Source organism: Mastigoproctus giganteus, chromosome 14, assembly GCF_048544385.1.
Source record: "Mastigoproctus giganteus isolate SK-2022 chromosome 14, ASM4854438v1, whole genome shotgun sequence".
NCBI classification, from domain to species: Eukaryota; Metazoa; Arthropoda; class Arachnida; order Uropygi; family Thelyphonidae; genus Mastigoproctus; species Mastigoproctus giganteus.
Window position 1 is genome coordinate 60,655,035 of NC_143588.1, and position 24,121 is coordinate 60,679,155.

At 40.3% G+C, this 24,121-nt stretch overlaps 1 protein-coding gene across 2 annotated transcripts in view; it reads right to left on the reverse strand.

Annotated features, from left to right (window-relative positions):
• Nucleotides 1-24,121, reverse strand: part of LOC150075159 (cytoplasmic aconitate hydratase-like) — a 289,211-nt gene that overhangs the window by 153,459 nt on the left and 111,631 nt on the right. For both annotated transcript variants that reach the window (XM_090388696.1, XM_090388697.1), the window contains 3 exons: nucleotides 16,830-16,930; nucleotides 4,574-4,690; nucleotides 4,316-4,475 (listed from right to left, as the gene is read on the reverse strand). In XM_090388696.1, the coding sequence (XP_090244822.1) occupies nucleotides 4,316-4,475; nucleotides 4,574-4,690; nucleotides 16,830-16,930 (378 nt within the window). The remainder of the gene's footprint in view (nucleotides 1-4,315; nucleotides 4,476-4,573; nucleotides 4,691-16,829; nucleotides 16,931-24,121) is intronic.

Below are 24,121 nucleotides of genomic sequence, written 5' to 3' on the forward strand. Positions count from 1 at the left end.
GAATGTGGAAGAAATATTTCTGTGCAGACCAGGTTTATATAGCTACCTGAATTGCAGGACCTGACATGGCTAAATATGTCTAGGCTTGTCTATACCTTGCAAGATGTACATGATAAGTAAAAATGGTTTGGATTTTTAGAATTATATTAAAAGTACACTCAAAAATGCCATGAATTTTGGAAACATGAAAATCTATGCAGACCAGTGTAACCATATAATCCTATATTTACCAAAATGCTCACGAGGCAACCAAAATTCAGTGACTACTGATTTCACTCGTCTTTCATTCCCATCATTGACTATCAATCCTCCTAATGAAGAGCACAAGATTTTTTGTGGAACAAAATAGAGCAAAATCATACAAATAATAAACTCATGCAGAACAAACATGATTCGCTATTTTAGACCACTACAAGGGTCATCTGAAAAGTTTGAAGCACAACATAGAAAGAAAAGTAGAAGGCTGAAATTAGTCAAATTTACCCAGAGTCACCCCTTATTGTTATAAATTTATTCGACCTGTGTTTAAATTTTTTTTTTTTTTTTTTTTTTTTTTGATTTGGTAGTTGTTGGCGCATCGGCTTCTGTGGCCATATTGCACCTCCCAAGGTATTTGCAGTACTTTGATCCAAGCCCGAGGCGGGAATCGAACCCGCGACCTTTGGGTTGCCGGGCAGGTACTTAACCCACTCGGCTAGCCCGGTCGGCCCGACCTGTGTTTAACGCTTGTAATTCCCTATGCAAAGACGTTATCATTGTTACCTTGGGCTCCCCCAAAGAAAGCATACATAGCACTGTAATCAGGAAAATGTTGACCTTTCAAAGAGGTTTTTCAGATTTGTGAATACAAAAGGTGATGTCACCTGGGGCTAAATCAGATGAACACAAACAATGCTGTATGATTTAAAAGGAAATGTTACAAACGGCCTTCAGCCCAAGGTAATAGTAATAGTGGCACTGCTTGTGATGCAAGAAATATATCTTGCATCACAAGCAGTGCCATTCCCTCTAAAAGTTTGTCCACTTCCTCCTTGAATTTATTTAAGCTATCAATTTCCACAATTACAGATGGAAGTCTGTTCCAGCAATTAACCACCCACTATCTAAAGGCGAATTTCTGCACATCTATTCTACTTCTTTCCTTAATTTGAATATATACCCACTTAGGTTTGTAATCTGAGAAAGAGGAAAAATCTCATCAGAATTCAGCATACTTGACCCATTCAAGGCCTTATACACCTCAATCAGATCACCTTCCAGGTGACTAGTCTCCAAATGCTGGAATTTGCAGAACTTAAGCCATTCTTGGTAAGAGGACCCCCTTCATTCCCCTCACCAATCTTGTTGCCCTTCTCTGTACATGCTCAGGCAAATCTACATCCTTCCTAAAATGGGGCCTCCAGACCTGTACGCAGTACTCAAGGCATGGCTTGACCACTGCCTTATACAAAGGGATAATCACCTCCTTTTCCTTGCTAGCAAAATTTCTGTATATCATTGATAAAACCCCATGACCTGCTCTTGCAGCCTGCCTGCATTGCTCAGAAAATGTCATATCTGACTGCACAATTACCCCCAGGTATTTTTCACTTTTCATTTATTTGGTTTTTAGGAGCATTAGCAACTAAGGCCATATTGCTCCCGGGATATGCGGTGGTCATTACCTGAGCTTTCCGCATCTTCCGTATTTGGTGGCCACGGGCTCAAACCGTAATTAGTCGTATCACCCTTTGATCCTCTTGGTGAATTGGGGATACATTTGCACATCTCCAGTCCGTGGGGACCTCCCCGGAGTCCAAGGATGCTCTAATAATTATGGTAAGGGTTTGCTTACTTCCTTTGATGCCTCCTTTAATATAACTGGATAGATTTCCATCCACCCCAGGTGCCTTTCTTATGTTTAACTTCAACAATTTCTCCTCCACTTTGCTCTCAGTTATTACAACAATCATTATAGCTTATATCTGCCATAGACTTCTATGTCGCCTGATAATTTATATGCATCCCATGCATTTTTCTTCTCTGCCACGAGTCTCATTAGTTCATTTAACAACCATTTAGGCCTAAACCTTAAATATTGCTTAATCGGTATGAAAAACCTAGTAGCTTCCATGATTACTTCCTTGAATGCTTCCCATTTAGAATTTGCTGTTGGTTACATCATCAGTTGGTCCCACTGTACAGAATTTAAAAAACTGGGGGTTTTTTTGGTTTTTTTCTGTAATTTGGTAATGAGATATACAATGTCATGACCTCATTTCCAAAAGTCTAATAAAAGAATACCTTTGGCATCGCATCAAATTGTGATGGGATGCTTAATTTTTCAGGGATGAGTGCAAAAAAAAAAAAAAAAATAGCAATGATTCCATTACAAATGTTGCAATGGTCACGTCACAATGGTGAACCCATGTTACATCAACAGTTACAAATCAATTGGAAAAAAAAAAAAATCTTTATTTTGAATGTATTAAGAATGTGATAACCTTATTATAGCACAACAAAGTTTTGAGTTATTGCTCAAATTTCTGGCACTTGCTTATTTTCAACATCCGGCTTTCAATTTTCAGAGTCAAAAAACAATAATGTTGCTGTTTAATCGATATGATAATATAAAGCAGGAGTGGCCAACTTAATTTGTGATGCGATCTACTTTTTTCCTTCAAAAGGTGCCGCAATCTAGCATCTCAAAAATTTCATTACACAAATCGAGGGATGACTGTATATTTAAAATTCGTTGTGATCGACTGAAATTAAATCTGCGATCGACTCGTTGGCCACCCCTGATATAAAGAATTCAACCTATGACCCACCTCAATGTCCACATCCTACTTACACTGACAGTAAAGCATGATTAATGAGTATCCCATTATCAACAAGAAAAAATGCAACTTTTTCACTCTCAAATTTACAAGAACCACTGACAATGCAGCACATTACTGAAGATCTAACATTGCTGAATTTTTTTACCCTTATAAAAAGAATTAATTTGTTTGCTTATTTCATTTCTAATGTTTTCATTTTTAATGTCAGTTTGTTTAAATTATATTAAATGTTATGTCAGTGACAGGTGAAATACAATTGCAGGAGCTCTTTTAACATTATCTAATAACAATAAAAAAACAATTATTTAATGACCATACAATATGACAGAAATTGTACAGTGAACACAAGTCTCTTATTAAAAAACAGTGATTTTCAATATTTCATTTACTATTAAAAATATCAACTGTAAGTAATTATAAGTGTAATTTTAAATGAATTTATTATATTTTTTATTGTTAACTTAATTGTTAAAAGAATAGTTTAGGGCTAAAGCCTCAGGTTACACAGGGAGTTAACTGATGTACAAGTTAGTGCAATTGCATTATTTCTGTACATAGCCAACTACTTAAGTAGTTGTAAATTGGTATCGTTAAGTATCTCTCATATTGTGAATACCTTCATGAGTTGCCATGATATTGCACTACCTCGAATAAGTAACGCTTTACCATAGAAGAAGACTATTGTTACTTATTCTTAGCAGATACCATCATCCATACAGCACCGTTTTGGAACTTATTGGCTCCTCATCAGTGGGTGGGCCGATACCCTGGTGTTGCAATGACAACCCAGTTGCAAAGTATAACACCACAATATGAGAGATGCCTGACGGTGTGGAGTAATTTAGATTACAGAATAGTTTAGGGCTAAAGCCCCAGATTATGTAAGGAGTTAACTGATGTACAAGTGAGTGCAATTGCATCATTTCTGTACATAGCCAACTACTTAGTAGTTATAAATTGGCATCATTAAGTATATCTCACATTGTGAATACCTTGCCATGACATTGCACTACCTTGAATAAATAATGTTTCACCATAGGAGAAGACTATTGTTACTTATTCTCAGCAGATACCATCATCCATACGGCACCGTTTCGGAGCTTATTGGCTCCTCATAAATTACTCCACACCATCAGGCATCTCTCATATTGTGGAGTTATACTTTGCAACTAGGTTTTCATCACTGCAACACCAGGGTGCCTGTCCACTCACTGTTGAGGAGCCAATAAGCTCCAAAACGGTGTTGTATGGGTGATGGTATCCGCTAAGAATAAGTAACAATAGTCTTCTCCTATGGTGAAACATTACTTATTCGAGATAGTGCAATATCATGGCAACTCGTTGTGAAGGTATTCACAATATGAGATATAATTAATGATGCCAATTTATAACTACTTAAGTAGTTGGCTATGTACAGAAATGATGCAATTGCACTCACTTGTATGTCACTTAATTGTTAACTTAATAAAAATGAAATGTTACTTTTTTCTCACCTGCTCCTAGCATAACAGATGGATTGCTGGTATTAGTGCAACTAGTAATAGCAGCTATGACAACCGATCCATGACGAAGCACATATTCACTACCCTCAAACATGAATGGAACAGAAGAATCCAAATTATCAGTACTAATTCCATATCCTTTGAAGCCAACCTGTATTAAAAAAATATATACAATGGAACTAACAATAAAATGATGTTACAAAAGAAGGAAAGAGAAAATTTAGAGGCATGTAAGACATGATGACTTACTTTATTTTCCAAGCACTTCAAAAAATCACATTTCATATCACTAACTGGAACTCTGTCATGTGGTCTTTTAGGGCCACTAAGAGATGGTACGACTGTACTTAGGTCTAATTCTACAACCTGAAGGAAAAAAGGAAAAAGACTACAGTTTAATGTTCAAAATTAGAGATGTTTTCATCCATTTTCTATCTTTAAAGTAAAATCTTCCAACAGAAATCAAGTAATGAAAAATAGCCAATTTTGCTATTTTCTAAATGCTGGCAGCTTGACGAACATGAAGCCTGTTTTCCTAAATGCCAAGAGCTTAGTGGTATATATAAAAACTTGACATTTCTTTTAAGAATTTTTTCCTCATCTAAAAAAAAAAAAAAAAAATTTAACATTCACAGTGCATTACATTTCAGATACATTCATCATCATCATCAGCAATTTTCAATCCACTGCAGGATGAAGGCCTCTCCAGCAACTTTCCAGTTCCTTCTGTTTTGAGCACTAGCCATCCATTTACTACCCAAAAACTCATGAATTTCATCTATCCATCTCCTCCTTTGTCTTCCAGGTTTTCTTCTAGCTCCTCTTGGGTACCATTCTGTTATTTTCTTAGTCCATCTGTCATCATATCTTCGAGCTATGTGTCCTGCCCAAGACCATTTTAGTTCTTTAGTTTTGATAAGAATGTCCTTTACTTGAGTTTGATGCCTAATCCATGTGTTTCTCTTCTTATCTAACAGTCTGATTCCCAATATAATTCGTTCCATTCTTCGCTGTGTAGTTCTCAGCTTCTCTTCCATTCTTTTGGTGAGTGCCCAAGTTTCACTTCCATAAGTCATGGTGGGGAGTATACATTGATTCATTATTTTACATTTCAGACAAACTGGGATATTGCTCTTCAGTATGTGACTATATTTCCTGAATGCTATCCATCCAAAATTTATTCTTCTCTTGACTTCCAGCCATTTATCATTATTACAGCTAATAACTTGTCCCAGATAAGTATATGACACCACCTTTTCAATTACTGCTCATTCAATCATTATTTCCCTTTCCGTGGCATACTTGTTCCTCATTACTTTTGTTTTAGCCATATTCATCTTTAGTCCAAAATCCTTACTAACTGTGCATAACTGATTAAGATTTTCCTCTAATTCTTTGGGATCGTGGCTTATGACCACAATGTCATCTGCAAATCGTAAATGGTTTAGGTACTCTCCGTTCACATTGACTCCTTTCTGCGACCAGTCTAATCTTCTGAAAGCTTCCTCAAGGGCAGCAGTAAACAGCTTCGGAGATATTGTGTCTCCTTGTCGAACTCCTTTCTCGATTTTAAATTTGCTACTGTCTTTGTCTAGTCTAATAAAGGAGGTAGCACTCTCATATATTTTCTTCAAAATCATAATATATGGGGTATCTATGCCTTGTCTTTCCAGTGCCTGAAACATTTCCTTATGCTGTATGGAGTCAAATGCCTTTTCATAGTCCACAAATGCCAGGCATAATAGTGTTTTATATTCATTTGCTTTCTCCATTAGCTGTGATATTACGTGAAGGTGATCCATAGTTGAGAATCCTGTCCTAAAGCCAGCTTGCTCTTTCGGTTGATTCTCATCAAGTATTCTTTCTAATCTGCTAGTAATGACCCTTGTGAACAACTTGTAGACGTGGGATAACAAGCTAATTGGTCTATAATTTCCAATTTCTGATTTATCTCCTTTCTTATGCAGCAAAACTATGATTGCATTATTCCACTGCTTAGGCGTCACACCTTTTCTAATGAACTTTGTGAAGAGCCTTGCCAGTTTTTGTGTTGTCTCTTCCTCCCAATTTTAACAACTCTACAGTAACTTCATCTTCCCCCGGAGCTTTCCGATTCTTCATTTTCTTCAATGCATGTTCTACCTCATCAGGAAGAATATCGGGTATGTCATATGTGTTGCTACTTTGCAATCTATCTTCCCCACTGCTGGTATCATTCCCTCGCTCCTTGTATAATTCTCTATAGTAGTCTTCTGCTATTTGAATTATGTCTTCTCTGCTGTTTATAAGTACACCATCGCTATTCTTCAGTTTCAGTATCATTTGTCTTTCTGTATTACTGCTCATGGCTGCTGATTTAAATCCTTTGTTTTCCCTTAATGTTTGTTCTACTTTTCTTGTGTTAAATCTTCTTATGTCCTCTCTGAGTCTCTTTCTAATGGCTTTGCATAACTCAATATACTCAATTTTCTCCCTATCAGTGTTTTTCTTGCTCTTCATTTGTCGTCTTCGGTTCATCATGACAAGTGTTTCTTGACTAATTTTCTCTTCTCTGGATTTCTGTTTCCCTATAGGTTTCTTGGGCTTTATCACTTTCAAAAAGTTGTAATATTCCTCGTCGATATCTTGGTCCTCAGCAGTCTGCAGAAGCTCATACTTGTTCTTAAGTTCCAGTACATACTGCTTTTTCTCCTCCTCTGTTATCTCAAAGACCTTTGTATTATTTACTCGAGTCAGTTTTTTCCTTTCCTTTCCTAAATCTATATCAAGTGTACATCTTACCATTCTGTGATCACTTCCAACATTTACCTTATTCAGGACGGTAACATCATTCACAATATATCTTCTGTTAATGAGGATGAAGTCGATTTCATCAGTTTTTAATCCATTTGGACTCTTCCATGTCCACTTTCTGTTCAACCTTTTCTTGAAAAAAGTGTTCATTACTGACAGTCCTTGAGATTCTGCAAATTCCACAAGTCTTTCACCTCTTTTATTTCTTTCACCAATTCCAAAATTTCCTATAGTTCCTCTTTCTGCACTGTTTTGCCTTTTTCCAACCTTAGCATTGAAGTCCCCCATAATAATAGTGTAGTGGGTTTTCTGCTCATCTAGAAGACTCTCAATTTCGGTGTACATTTCTTCAACCTCTTTGTCATCATGGCTTGATGTTGGTGCATAAATCATTATAATCTTTAGCTTGTACCTCTTAGAAATCTTGAGTATTAGTCTTGACACCCTTGGTGATGTACTTTTGAATTCCAAAATGTTGTTTTTAAAATCTTTATGGACCAGAAACCCAACTCCACCTTCATTCCTTCCATTGGTGTACAGCAGATTTCCACTTGATAAACTTATAAGTGATTCAGATACATCAGCAAACAGTAACAATTCATGATTTATAACAAAAACAATGATTTTATATGCAAACAAAGAACATTTCATTTCTGCACATATGCCATATTACCCATTAATTCTTCCATTAATTCGGTAGAAAGGGTTACTTCTACCCATATGCAGTACATTACATTTGTCAATATTAAATTTCAGTTGCCACTTCTCAGCCAATCTGCTCAATTTTTTTGGATCATGTTGCAGTAGTGCAATTTCATTAGTGTAATTCACAACCCTGCCAACTTTCGTGTTGTCTGCAAATCTGGACATTAAGCCTGATATACCTTCATTAATAAATACAGAAAGCAACAATGGGCCCAACACCAAACCCACCAAACCGTGGGGGGCTCCACTAATAACATGCAACCACGAAGAGCAGTGTCCATTGATTACCACTCTGTCTTCTCCCTCCCACTCAACCATCCCTTTATCCATAGCAGCAATTTTCCCTTAATGCCATACTGCTCCAACTTGTACAGTAGTCTTCCTGATTGAGGTGTATAAGGCCTTGAATGGAGTGAGCAGGCTCAATGCTGATGGGGTTTTTCCTCTTGCTCAGGTTACAAACCTTAGGGGGCATAAACTGAAATTGAGGAAAGACAGTTGTGGAATAGATGTGCAGAAATTTGGATTTAGCCAGTGGGTAGTTGATTGCTGGAACAAACTTCCATCTGTTGTTGAGTAAAATTGAATAGCTTAAATAAATTCAAGGAAGAAGTGGACAAACTTTTGGAGTGAATGGATGGGTGAAATAGGAAGTTTTTTTTTGCTGATGCAGTATAAGCTTGCTTTCTTGCACCATATGCCTCTATTAATACTAATGTGCAACAGTATCAGAAGCTTTCCTAAAATCCAAGTATATGATATCAAAATTATTTTTTGCATCCAGTTCCTTTGTGACCACATAACAGTATCCAATCAAATTGGTCAGACAAGACTTACCATTAACAAACCCATGCTGTCTCTGAACTATAACTGCAGTCTTGACTAGATGATTCTGCAATGCTTCTTTAACCAATGACCCCATAATTTTCCCCGGAACACAAGTTAATCTAAGAGGTCTGTAATTACTCATGTCACCCTTTGAACCCCCCCCCCCTTTGTGAATAGAGGATACATTTCCATATCTCCAGTCTGTGAGAACCTCCCCTGAATTTAAGAATGCTCTCATAATTATGGCTAAGGATTTGCTTACTTCCTTTACTGCTTCCTCTTTTAATATAACTGGATAGATCCCATTCATCCCAAGTGCTTTTCTTATGTTTAACTTTAACAATTTCACCTCCACTTTGCTCTCAGTTATTACAAAATCATTTAGATCCCTGCCAGTGTTTGATAAACTTCTGGCATTTCCTTCCCTAAATATCTCTTCATGTGTGAATGAAAATGCAAAATACTCATTCAGTTTATCGGCTACCTAAGCAGGATCATCAACAGTCAAACCATCGATATCAAGTGGACCAATCTGATTCATCCCCTTCCTTCTAGAGTTTACATAAGTAAAGTCTTTACTGCTTTTCTTTGCATTTTTTCCCAAGGATTTCTCGTAATCTGCTTTACCCTGTCTAAACTGCTTTGTGACTTGATTAGTGACCAGCTTATATCTACCACAGGCTTCTGTGCAACACCTGATAGTTTATATGCATCCCATGCATTTTTCTTCTCTGCTAAGAGTCTCATTAGTTCATCTGACATCCATTGAGGCCAAACATCGAACAATATTTTTTAGTTGGTATGAAAAGCCTAGTAGCTTCCAAGATTAATTCTTTGAATACTTCTCATTTATAATTTGCTGTTGGTCACGCTGTAGTCAACTTTACAAAAGCAAAAACCCTTCCCTTTAGCCCTGATGGTAGTTCCATCTTTGAGTAAATTCCACATCAACCCACTGTGATCACTGCCACCTAATGGTTCCTTTAGTTAAAATCTACAATTATATAAGTCAATCTGATTTATCTCACCACTCCATTTCTCTGTACAGTTGTTCATTGTACTCATCAGAGTCATTAGGCCTATAACACACTTCTTTCAATTTTGCTTTCCCAGTGCTTATGTTACACCAAACTAACTCAACATTGCACTGTCGACCCATGTCAACTGGATGCACTTCCTTAGATTGTTATGTGTTTCTTAACTAACAGCATAACCCATCCTTCCTATCCTGTCTGGTACTCCACAAGTTTCCATTCTGCATTCTTTATATCTGTGTGACAACACGTCTCTGATATTCAACAATATCTGCCTTTGAAGTTTTGACCAGCACCTCAAATACATCAAATTTATTTACTAAACTCCTAGCATTGGTGTATGTGCAAGTATACATGCACCTATTCTTACTCTTAGTTACCTTTACACAGCCCATGTGTTAGCACACATGGGCTATGTAAGGCTCAAGCAAAAGGCTCAAGCTAATGGGAGTGCTGTGGCTCAGGGGAGAACTGAGGGGGGCAGTTGCCCTCTGAATCACAGCCTATTAAAATGCACTACTTGCTTGATGTTTGTGGAGCAGTCAGGTACGGGACATGATACTGCCATGGGGGATGTCATTGTGTGTGCGCGAGATGCAAGGAGTGTAAGGAAATCAGGCGACAACTCAGCATTGTTATGGGCCTATATGAGAGCTTGAAGGACAGGGTGGATGCCCTCAAAGGATTAAAAGTGAGGGCCCATCAAGCTCTCATGCCCACACCAATGCCAGAGCTTGCACTTGGTCATTGCGCAACACAGCGGCAGCCTCCAAGGCAGAATGCACTGGTCCCAAAGGAACTAGTAGTTGTTGGTGACTCTATAGTCAGGGAATCGGGAAACATGCTTTGTAAAAAGGATGGGTGGAACAGGACCAGGGTATGTCTGCCAGGGGCAAAGGCTGATGACGTTGTAGAGCGGATATCATCTTTTAAGGGCACAAAAAGTGATATAGTTGTACACGTTGGCACTAATGATATTAAGAGTAGGACACCGGCGGAATTACTTAACAAGTACAGGTCACTGTTGAAAAACAGCCGTGAATTATAGTTGAATTTGAAAGTGTCTGCAATTCTGCCCAGACACGATAGGAGGGAGTATATGACGAGAGCCCTGTCGATCAATTCGGCCCTGGAAGGATTGTGCAAGGCTCAAGGAGTAGAATTTTTTTCAGCCTGGTCTGTACTTGTTAACAGGAGAGACTGCTTCTACAGGGATGGGAAACACTTAAATAGAAAGGGTGCAAGAATGTTTGCTGATGCTATCGAGGCAGTGTTAGGTGGGTAGGAAAACTGCTAGATTGGGGGGATACAAGGACTAATAGATTAACAGTAGCGACTGGCAGAGGTGAAAGTGATTCTTGCACTGCTTTCTATTGGAATGAGCCACAGCCTGGAAAATAAGATGCAGGATATTTCAGAGACTGCTGGGAATCATTGGGGTACAAATAAACACATAGGTTGTGTTAGGGTAGCTAAGAAAAAGAACAGGTGCATGTATACTTGCGTGTACACCAATGCTAGGAGTTTAGTAAAAAATCTGATGAATTTGAGGTATTGCTCAAAACATCAAAGGCAGATATTGTGGGGATTTCAGAGACGTGGTGTCACACAGATATAAGGAATGCAGAACTGGAATTTGGGGAGTACAATGTCTACAGAAAGGATAGACAGGGTAGGAAGGGAGGAGGGGTTATGCTATTAGTTAAGAAACACATAAAATCCAAGGAAGTGAAGCCAGTCGACATCGCTGGACAGTGCAGTGTCGAGTCAGTTTGGTGTGACATAAGCATTGGGAGATCAAAATTGAGAGTAGGAGTGTGCTATAGGCCTAATGACTCTGATGAGTATAATAAGAAACTGTACAGAGAAATAGAGTGGGCCAGTAAATCAGAGAGTCTTATAATGGGGGATTTTAATTTCCCAGATACTGACTGGAATTTGGGGGCTGGTCACTCACACACTAGCAAGGCTTTTGTGGATTTATTGGATGATTGTTTCCTACATCAGCATGTTCGGGAGGCAACTAGAGGGAGTAATACCCTTGATTTGTTTATCAGTAGTGATTCTTCATGCATTAAGAATCTGCAGGTAAATGAACCACTAGGTGGCAGTGACACAGTGTGCTGAAGTGGGATTTACTCAAAGAGGTAACTACCATTAGGGGTAAAGTTCATAAAGGTGACTACGATGGACTGAGACAGTATTTAAATTCTATACAGTGGGACCAACTGATGATGTTACCAACAGCAAATTCAAAATGGGAAGCATTCGAAGCACTTATCTTGGAAGCTACTAGGCTTTACATACCAACTAAGAAATATTGTTCAAGGTTTAGGCCTAAGTGGATGTCAGATGAACTAATGAGACATATGGCAGAGAAGAAAAATACATGGGATATATACAAATTAACATATGACACAGAAGCCTATGATAGATACAAGTTGATCTGTAACCAAGTTACAAAGGAGGTTAGCCAGGCGAAGGCAGATTACGAGAAATCTTTGGCAAGGGATGCAAAGAGTTCTTTACTTATGTAAACTCTAGCAGGAAGGGGATGAATCAGATTGGTCGACTTGATATCGATGGGTCAACTGTTGATGATCCTGCTCAGGTAGCTAACAAACTGAATGAATATTTTGCATCAACATTCACACATGAGGAGTTATTCAGCGAGGGGAATGCCAGAGGTGTATTCAACTCTGGCAGTAAGCTAGAGAATCTTGTAATAACTGAGAGTAAAGTGGAGGAGAAATTGTTGAAGATAAATACAAGAAAGGCACCTGGGGTGGTTGGGATCTATCCAGTTATATTAAAGGAGGCAGCAAAGGAAGTAAGCAAACCCTTAGCCATAATTATGAGACCTTCCTTGGACTCGGGGGAAGTACCCATGGACTGGAGATGTGCAAATGTGACCCCAATTCACAAAGGAGGATGGATCAAAGGGCGACACAAGTAATTATAGACCTGTTAGTTTAACTTCTGTGCCTGGAAAATTAATGGAGGCACTGGTTAAAGAAGCACTGCATGATCATCTAGACAAGACTTCAGTTATAGCTCAGACACAGCATGGTTTTGTTAAGGGGAAGTATTACCTGACCAATTTGATTGGATACTATGATGTAGTCACAAAAGAACTGGATGCAGGGAATAACTTTGATATTATATACTTGGATCTTAGAAAGGCTTTTGATACTGTTGCACATGGAAGACTGCTGCACAAATTGGAGCAGTGTGGCATTGGAGGCAAATTGCTGCTATGGATAAAGGGATGGTTGAGGGGGAGAAGACAGAGTGGTAATCAATGGACACTGCTCATCGTGGACTAATGTTATTAGTGGAGTCCCACAGGGTTCAGTATTGGGTCCATTATTGTTTTCTGTATTTATAAATGATATCGATGATGGTATATCAAGCTTAATGTCCAAGTTTGCAGACGATACGAAGGTTGGCAGGGTTGTCAAGGACACTACTGACACTATGCTACTGCAACAGGATCTGGAAAGGTTGAGCAGATGGGCTGAGAGGTGGCAAATGAAGTTTAACATTGACAAATGCAAAGTACTACATATGGGAAATAGCAACCCCAGAGCAACGTATCAACTCTGTGGTACTACACTGACAGTGGTAGAGAATGAAAGGGACCTGGGGATGGTTGTGTAGGCAGATATGAAGTTTTCTGAGCAGTGCAGACGGGCTGCAAGAGTACCTCATGGTGTATTGTCGATGATATATAGGAATTTTTCTAGCAGGGATAAGGAGGTGATTATTCCATTGTATAAGGCAATGGTCAGACCACACCTAGAGTACTGTATACAGGTCTGGAGGCCTCATTTCAAGAAGGATGTAGAGATGCTGGTACGAGTACAGAGAAGGGCAACAAGATTAGTGAATGGAACAAAAGGGGTGCTCTTACGATTATTGGTTATTTTTGGTTTTTAGGAGCATTAGCAACTAAGGCCATATTGCTCCGGGATATGCGGTGGTCATTCCCTGACCTTTCCGCATCCTCCGTATTTGGTGGTGACGGGCTCGAACCCCGGTCTGATCAAGAAGCGTGTGCTACGCACTACTGCTCCTTCCCACCTGGCTACGGAGGCGCCTTGCTGCTCTTACGAAGAAAGGTTTAAGTTTTGCAAATTACAGTGTCTGGAGAGTAGGCACCGGCGAGGTGATCTGATAGAGGTGTATAAAGTCTTGAATGGTTTGAGCATGCTCAATGCTGATGGGACTCTTCCTCTTGCTCAGAATAAATCACCTGAGAGGCATAAATTCAAATTGAGAAAAGATGGATGTAGGATAGACGTGAGGAAATTTGCCTTTAGCCAGCGGGTGGTTGGTTGGTGGAATAGACTTCCATCCCTTGTCGTGGAAGTTGATAGCCTAAATAAGTTTAAGGCTCAGCTGGACAGGTATTTCGAACGAACAGAGGGGTGAAGTGGAAGTGGTTATTTTTTATTTATTTATTTATTTTATTGGCTGATGTTGCATAAGCTTGTTTTCTTGCATCAAATGCCTCTACTAATGCTAATGCTGTTTTAGGGTAATCAAGTAAATATGGGCTTTGTTTTCACAGCCCATATTTACTTATTTTGCAATGACTCCCAGTAGTCCTTGAAATACCCAGCACCTTGTTTTCCAGGCTGCTGCTCTCCAATAGAAGCAGTGCAAGAATCACGTTCACCTCTGGCTGTAGCTACTGTTAATCTATTAGTCTGCGTATCTCCCTCTCCACAAGGTAGCAGTTTTCCGACCCACCTAAGACTGCCTCAATAACATCACCAAGTATTCTTGTACCCTTTCTATTTAAGTGTATCCGATCCCTAGAAACAATCTCTTCTGTTAACAAGCACAGACCACACTAAAAAAAATTATGTCCCATGAGCCTTGCACAATCTCTCCAGAACCGAACTAATTGACAAGCCTCTCATTGTATACTTCTCCCTCCTATCATGTCTGGGCCGAACTGCAGAAACTTTCAAATTCAACCCTAACTTTTGACTTTTTTTCAACATTGACCTGTACTTGCTAACAAGTCTACAGATCTGCTATACTTAATGTCATTAGTGCTAACATGTAAACAATATCACCTTTGTGCCCTTAAAAGATTATATCTGCTCTACAACATCATCAACTTTTGTCCCAGGCAGACATATCATGGTCCTATTCCACCTATCCTTTTTGCACAATATATTTCCCATTTCCCTGACAATTGAGTCACCAACAATAGAGACGCTGAAGATCTGCAAATTCAATTTGACAATGACAAATTTCCTGGAAGCAACAATGGCAAATGGAGTACCACCATCAGGATCAAGAACATCACAACCAGACTGATCCCACCAGGAGAGGAATCTTTCAGGGAGATGTTCTGTCTAGCACTTAAACCCACTATCCATGGACTGCATCAGGGGGAACTTAGTCGGCTGAAACTATCAGCTGCAGACTGGTAAAGAGATTGAAGCCATGACATGGGAAAAGACCTACAAATACCTGGGAATGATGCGAGCTCAGCAGTTAGAGCACAAGGAAATCAAAACCTGCCTGACTGAAAAATACCAACAGAGACTCAGAAGCCTGCTCGAAGCAAAGCAGAACAGAGGGAACACAGTTAAAGCCATAAACACCTATGCAGTCCCAGTGCTAACATACTCCTTCAGGATCATAGATTGGACTAACACTGAGCTGGAGAATATCACAAGAAAGACAAGGACAATAATGACCAAGAGCTGCCAACACCACCAAAAGTCAGCTGTGGAGAGTCTAACAATTGCTCAAAAAGAAGGAGCAAAGGGCTTGATAGATCTCATCAAGCAACAGAAGACAGTGATAGAAAAACAAATCAGCACTCCACCGGGCCAAAAGGAACATATACAAGCAGTATACCTCACTCAACCTAAGTGAGGACTCTCCCTTCTGCCCAGACAGAACAAACAGATAGAAAGATGGGCAAACAAGACACTCCATGGTAGACACTACAATAACCTCCAATCAAGACTTCCAACGCACAACTCGCAAGTGGGATGCTCTTCCCCAAGATTGAAAGATTCATGCTTACCATAGAAAATACATTGCCAAGGAGCTGGAGTGTCAGATAACACATGTTGACGATGCCACCTGGCCTCAGAAATGATCCAACACATCACCACAGGATGCAAGGTGGTCACCCAGATGAAGTACACTCATAGACACGACCAGGTAGCCAGCATAACGCATCAGAAGCTAGAGGGGAAATACCAGTTGATCAAGGAAAGTGTAGCATATTACTAGTACAAACCCCAGGCAGTACTAGAGACCCCAACCCACAAGCCGTGCTTGGACTGCATCATAATAACAGAAAAGACAATCCCTCACAACAGATCAGCCATAACCCTTGTCAACAAGAATGAAAAGGCTACCTATCTGACTGACATAGTGGTACCCAACACTGACAACCTTCAGAAAACACACAAGGAAAAGATCATGAAGTGCGTGGACCTAAGACAGGAGATCAAAGAGATGTGGCATATGCAACAAGTAGCGAGCATCCCAATCATTGAGACAATCGCAGGTATGGTGCCAAAGAGCCTACATAACAGCCTAGTAGCAACAGGTTTCCAAGAGAATGCATACAAGAAACTCCAGAAAGTTGCAAACTTGAACACCTGTAGGATCGTCAGAGAGTCCCTCAACCAATAGTAACACCAGACAACCACCCTGTGCACTTGGTAACAGTACCTGTCAGAGATGGAAACCCATCAGGAAGAAATAATATAAGAACAACAATAATAAATGTGTTTGAACCAAAAAGACTTCTTTTTTGGGTTCAAACACATATATAAAAATAACTTATTGAACTAAAGTTTTATGGAGCATCAGAATCGCAGGCCATACTGCTGCAATCTGTGGTGTCTGTAGAAGTGTGTAATAGGCCAACTTCCATGTTGTGTGGGTTGAAAAACCTTGAAAAGGTAAAAATGGACTAAGGTTTAAGCTACATGATGACTTATAAAATAAACTAATTGAATTTTTAACAAGAAGGACCTAAGTCAGTTACCCTGTGTTATTTTAGCACGCTCTTCATTATTTTAAATTACAATAATTTAAAATAATCGACAATTAAGAAAATTCCACATGCACAAAATGTGGATAAATAATTGTGCATTTACCTCAGAAAATACAGGATCTTCTTGAGGATCACTGTAATTTCTAAACATCTTCACAGCTTTAAGATATGCTTCTACATAACCAACAGCTTTTTCACTTCTCCCTATAAAAATAAAGATAAATGCAAAATAGTATCATGCAAAGTAAATTTAACATTACAGAAACTACTATACTAAACGTGCAAAATATGAAATTGTTATCAGAAGTTTCAAGTTTAACAACAACCATAACTTTCCAACTTTACAACAGAAGGAAGAATAAATGCAGAACTAAATTGAAGAACTGAAATGTTAATAAGTTTAATATATAGATACATAAGTTCCAATACATACTAAAGTTGCAGAAAATAGAATACTTGCTGTATTCTATTTTCAGGCCATAAAGGGAACTGTAATTAAACAAAACCTGTAGAAAGGATTTCAAGTATATCTGATATATGAAATAACATAAATACTCATTGTTTTGTTTTGGTATAAATAAATTTCCCAGAAGTTATTGCATGATGTAAATGACAACAAGGGAGAGAAGCTCCTGGCTCTTGGTGATCCACTGGCAAACTGCCTATCTGCCAAAGGGCAAAGTCTACATGACCAAGATTACATGTTATTTCTTAGAGCTAAATGGAACCAAACCCAAACCTTGTGCAAGAACTAAACTAAACTAAAACTAAACTCTACAATTCAACTTTGTTGCCAAAGTTGAATTCTAATGGAAGATTTCAGGGACTAAATTTTGGAGGCTGCTAAGCTTTTCATTGCAACTAAGAAATACTGTTCAAGGTTTAGGTCTAAATGGATGTCAGATGAATTAACGAGGCTCGTGGCAGAGAAGAAAAATGTATGGATACATATAAAGTATCAGGTGGCACAGCAGCCTATGATAGATATAAGCTAGTCTGTAATCAAGTCACCAAGGAGGTTAGGCAGGCAAAGACAGATTACAAGAAATCTTTGGCAAAGGATGCAAAGAAAAACAGCAAAGAGTTCTTTACTTAAGAAGAAAAGGGATGAATCAGATTGGATCACTTAACATAGATGGGTTGACTATTGATGATCATGCTCAAGTAGCTGATAAATTGAATGAGTATTTTGCATCTACATTCACACATAAGGAGTTATTCAATGAGGGGAGTGCCAGAAGTTTATCAAACTAACAGGTAGCTAAGTGATTCTGTAATAACTGAGAGCAAAGTAGAGGAGAAATGAACGGAGGGGTGAAATGGGAGAGGGTTTTTTTTTTTTTTTTTTTTTTTTTTGGCTGATGCTGAATAAGCTTGCTTTCTTGCATCATATGCCTCTACTAATGCTAATGCTAAATTTTTGAAGTTAAACATAAAAAAGGCACCTTAGGTGGGCGGGATCTATCCAGTAAAGGAGGCAGCAAGGGAAGTAAGCAAATCCTTAGCCATAATTATGAGGGCTTCCTTGGACTCAGGGGAGGTTCCCATGGACTGGAAGTGTGCAAATGTATCACCAATTCACAAAGGGGGTCCTCAAAAGGTGACACAAGTAACTAAAACCTGTTAGTTTAACTTGTGTTCCAGGGAAAATAATGGAATCACTGGTTAAAGAAGCATTGGAGTATCATCTAGACAAGACTGCAGTAATATTTAAGATACAGCATGGGTTTGTTAAAGGAAGGATCTTGTCTGACCAATTTGATTAGATACGATGATGTGGTCACAAAGGAACTGAATGCCAAAAATAATTTTGACATCATATACTTGAATTTCGGGAAATCTTCTGATACTGTTTCACATAGAAGACTGCTGTGCAAATTGGATAGGTAGGGCATTAAGGGTAAGTTTCTACAATGGATAAAGGGATGGTTGACTCAGAGAAAACAAAGAGTGGTAATCAATGGACACTGCTCTTCATGGACAAATGTTATTAGTGGAGTTCCCCAGGCTTCAGTGTTGGGCACAATTTGTTTTGTATATTTATCAACAGTATTGATGAAGGTATATATGAGGTTTAATGTCCAAGTTTGTAGATGATACAAGAGTTGGCAGGGTTGTTAAAGACAGTATGCTACTCCAACTGGATCTAGATAAATTGGGCAAATAGGTTGAGAATTGGCAACTGAAGTTTAACTTTGAAAAATGCTAAGTACTGCATATGGGTAGCAATAACCCAAGCGAAATGTATCAACTATGTGGTATTACAGTCAGGGAAGTGGAAAGTTAAAGACCTGGGGGTAATTGTGCAGTCGAATATGAATTTTGCTGAGCAGTGCAGATGTGCTGCCAGGGCAGGTCATGGAGTCTTGCCAATGATATATAGGGAATTTTTCTAGCAGGGACAGGGAGGTGATTATCCCGTTATACAAGGCAATGGTCAGGCCACACCTAGAGTACTGTGCACAGGTCTGGAGGCCTCATTTTAGGAAAAATGCAGAGTTGCTAGAACGAGTACAAAGAAGGGCAACAAGATTGGTTAGGGGAACAAAGCGGTGCTCTTACCAAGAAAGGCTTCGATTCTGCAAATTTCAGGGCCTGGAGAGTAGGCACCTGCAAGGTGATCTGATTGAGGTGTATAAGGCCTTGAATGGGATGAGCAAGCTGAACTGATGGGGCACAGATTCAAATTGAGGAAAGACAGTTGTAGAATAGATGTGCGGAAATTTGCCTTTAGCCATCGGGTAGTTGATTGGTGGAATAGGCTTTCATCTTTTATTGTGGAAGTTGATAGCCTAAATAAATTTAAGGCTGAGCTGGACAGGCATTTGGAACAAATGGAGGGGTGAAATGGGAGGTTTTTTTTTTGGCTGATGCTGTATACGCTTGCTTTCTTGTATCGTATACCTCTACTAATGCTAATGATAAAACTAAATCAAGTAATACATAAATAGAAGGATGGTATCATTAGTGATGCGGTCACGAAGTGAGATGCCCAAAATCTGCCGCAGGCATCGCATTTGGAATACCTCAAGTTTGTTTAAATCTAGCTTGAGACAAATCCATGTTTCTGATCCGTAAAGGAGAATGGGCAGGATCAAAGTCTGGAAGAGTCGGATTTTAGTCTTTGAGGAAATGTTGGTCCTCTTCCACAGACACCATTTGAGCGAGGCGAATGCAATGGCTGCCTGTCCAATTCTGCTGTGGATTTCCATGGTGGATGCAACTTTCTTCTCCTGGACCAGCAACCCAAGGTATTTAAAGTCCTGCACTTGCTTGATCTGGACGCCTTCGAGATAGATGGTGGCCTGCGACCCATCTGTTGTCAGGGTCTTTGTCTTATCAGCATTGATCTTCAAACCGTATGGCCGGGCAATGCGGGCAATGTCGTAGAGGATGTCCGTGGCTTCAGAGTCGTTACCAGCAAAGATAGCACTATCATCGGCAAACATCAGGTCAGTCACATAGTGATCCTTGTCATATTGTATGCCCCGTCTGTTTCTGAATGCTTGCCTCATAATGGCGTCGACCACAATGTTGAAAAGCAACGGGGAGGCTACATCCCCTTGGCGGACTCCAGTTTGGATGGTAAATTCCTCAGATAAATCGTTCTGGATGCGCACCTGGCTGGTTAAACCATTGTATGCAGTTTGGAGGAGTGTGATGACTTTTCGAGGTACATGTTCGACCTCTAGTAGTTTCCATAAGGCAGGCTGATGGACACAGTCGAAAGCAGACTTAAAGTCAATGAAAACAATGACGGTTCGCTGTCCACACCGGATCCTCTCCTCCATCAGCTGACGGATGGCAAAGATTTGATCACAGCATCCTCGCCCGGGTCTAAATCCCGCCTGTTCTTCTCGACCGGTTTGCTCGCGATGTTTTTGCAGCCTTGACTGGATGATCTTCATAAAGAATTTTCCGATGATGGAAAGGAGGCTGATGCCACGGTAGTTCTTGCAATCCTGGTTATCACCTTTCTTGTGGATCAGTACAATAATGGCTTTCCTCCATGTTAGCGGAATTTGTTCAGTGCACCAGATGGTTTTGAGCAGTGAGTGTAGTCGGTGAAGCAGTACATCTCCCCCAGCTTTGATCGCTTCTGTGGTGATTTGGTCCACTCCTGGTGCCCTGCCATTCTTTAGGGATTGTATGGCTGCTTTCACTTCTTCTACTGTAGGCTCAACATCGACCATGGAGACTTCAGGGGGATCAATCGATAGTGCGGCTTCTGGCGGTCCCTGAGGTGGGTCGTGATTATACAATGCTTTGAAGAATTCACTCCACCGTTGCAAGCGTTCGGACGGTGATCGCACGAAGGTCCCATCAGCATTCTTGATGTTGTCACTAGTCAATTTGGTCTTTCCACTCAGACATCTGAGGGTGCGATAGAGAGTGCGGTACTCGTTCTTGGATGCCGCCACTTCAAGATCGTCTGCCACTTGATTCCAGTATGCTTCTCTTTCCGCTGTCATCCTCTGTCGGACTTCTCGGTTTAGCTGCCGGTACCGTTCAAAGTCGACCAACTTTGCCTGCTTCCGTTTGTCCACGAGGTTGAGGCACTCGTCTGATATCCATGGTTGCGTTCGACGTTGGGCAGGTGGACATAGGGGCTTAGCACATTCCAGGATGGCATCAGAGATCTGATTTTCTTCTTCATTTATATCCTCGGGCACGGCTAGCGTCTCAAAGCGGTTGGATAGGGCGATCTGATATGCTCCTTTGTTGGCAGTATTCATTAGCTGCCTCCAGTCCAGCTTGGCTGACCGAGATGACCTTTTTGCATGCCGTAATTTGAGTTGCACCTTAGCCCAGATGAGGTAGTGATCAGATCCGCAATCAGGTTTCCTCATGGCACGAACATCCATGAGTGATGAGCAAAATCGGGCGTTGATCAGAATGTAGTCCAGGATTGCTGAGTCCTTGCCAGATGGATTTCGCCATGTAAGTTGATGTTTTTGAGGGTGCTGGAACTGACTGTTTCCGATGATCAGGTTGTTAGATGCGGCAAAGGACAACAAACGTAGTCCATTGTCATTGATCTTCCCATGGCCAAACTTGCCCATTGTTGTTTCCCAACCAGATCTGTCCACGCCAATGTGGGCATTAAAGTGCCCTGCGAGGATGATCACTTCTGTCTGTGGAATTGAATCCAGCGTATGTTGGAGCTGGTTGAGAAGTCATTCTTGGTCGGGTCCAGGCTAGTCTCAGTTGGTGCATAGGTGGAGATAATATGGGTCTTGATGGTGCCCTTGACAGTAAGGACTGCCAGGCGGTCCGATATTGGTTGGAAAGCGATCACACTACTGGTGGCCTGAACATCGACCATAAAGCCCACTCCTGCTTCTCGTTTCTCACCACCAGAGTAGAATAGCATAACCGCTTCGTTAGGTGCTGGTGGTTGGATGATCATCGTTCCAGACCCGGTGAGCCTTAATTCGGATAATGCCGCGATTGATACCTTGCACCTAAGTAGTACTTGGGCAATGATTTCCTTTTGTCCAACGTGGTGCCCCGTTCGAACATTCCATTCGCCAATGTTAATTGCCCTTTTCGGCGTAGTAAGCTTATTGCTATGGCCAGTGATCCACTTTACACCAGTACCCTGGGTCCCCAGTGCTGGCGCATCGGCTACCCCGGATGCGGTAACATTGTTGTAAGAGCTTGTTCTGTGGCCAGTGGTCCACTTCACACCAGCACCCCGGGTCCCCAGTGCTGGCGCATCGGCTACCCCGGATGCGGTAACATTGTTATAAGAGCTTGTTCTGTGGCCAGTGGTCCACTTCACACCAGCACCCTGGGTGAAAGAGTAGAAGTAATTGCAATGGGACGATAATTCGATGGGAGAGATTTGTCATCCTTTTTAGGAATTGGCTGGATATGAGCAAATTTCCAAGCAGAAGGAAAAACACCTTTGGAATAAGAAAGTGAAAAAAGCCAGCAAAGAATAGGAGTAAGTTCAGGAGCACAGGTTTTGAGAACAAGTGGAGAAATACCATCGGGACCTGGAGCTTTCTTAGCATCAAGATTCGTCAAAATCCTTCTGACATCCTTTTGACGGAAGACCACGGGAGGCATTGAATGGAGCATTTTGGGAATGGTGGGAGGTGTTTTACCAAGATCATTAATACATGAGTTGGAAGAAAAATTGGATGCTAGCAGGTCAGCTTTATCCTTGGTTGAAGTGACAACAGAACCATCTGGTTTGGACAGAGGTGGGAGCAGGGATGGGCAAAAGTTGCAGCCATTAGCTTCGGCAAGAGACCAGAATGCTCGGCTACCATTAGGGCAAGAAGCAAGTTTTCTACTCTTAGCCTGTTCAAACTCTAGTTTGGACTGATTAATAACTGCTTTACAATTGTTGCGAGCTTTGGTGTAGGCAGAAAATGAAACTGAAGAATTAGAAACAAGCCAATTACGATATGCAACGTTCTTCTCTTGAACAGCTTCAACACATTTATTGGAAAACCAAGGTTTAGATAAAGGACGAGATTTTAAAGTGGAGTGTGGGATAAAGGATTCCATTCCTGCAAGAATAATTTCACTGACACGATCTGAGCAAACGTTGACATCAGAAGTTTTGAAATAGTAATCCGACCAAGAAAAAGAAGAAAATAAATCTCGCAGGTCATCCCATTTTGCATTCTTGTAATGCCAAACAATACGAGGTTGGGAATAGTCATGAGATAAAGGCACCATTGGAAAAGAGACAATCACCAAGTTGTGATCTGAAGTGCCTAAAGGATCTCTCAGTTCGGCCGTGTACTTAGAAGGGTTGTTTGTGAGAAAAAAATCAAGCGTGTTGGCTGTATGATTAGGATTGTCCGGTATTCTTGTAGGTAAATGAACAATCTGTGCAAGGTCACTAGTAATTGCAAAAGCCTCAGCATCTTGATCAGCTGGGTCGGTGTGACTAGAAAACAGAAGTCAGCTGGAGTTGCGAACATTAAAATCACCAAGGAAAATTACCTCACTGTTAGGAAAGTTGGACTAGAGAAAGTCTAGTTGCAAAGAGAGGAAGTCAAAAAGCTCCAAGTGATTAGTGGAGTTGGGAAAACGGTAGAGACAACAGATGAATTTGACACAATGTGGTAGAGAGATTTTAAGCCAGAGAAGATCAAAGAGAGGAGATTCCAAATTGCCAAGTCTCTGACAGGGAATATCAGAACGGACATAGACACAAGTACCACCTTTGATGCGAAAGGAATCATACAACGAATAATTTTGGCATCTGAGATGATCAGTAGCTGAATCAAGCGATAACTGAGATTCTGTCAGAAAAAGTACATGGGGTTTGGCAGACTGCAAGTGGAAATGGATATCGTTAAGATTAGAATTGAGATCACGTATATTTGTGAAATGAATTAGGAAGTGCTTGGGAGGTTTAGATCTTTTTGC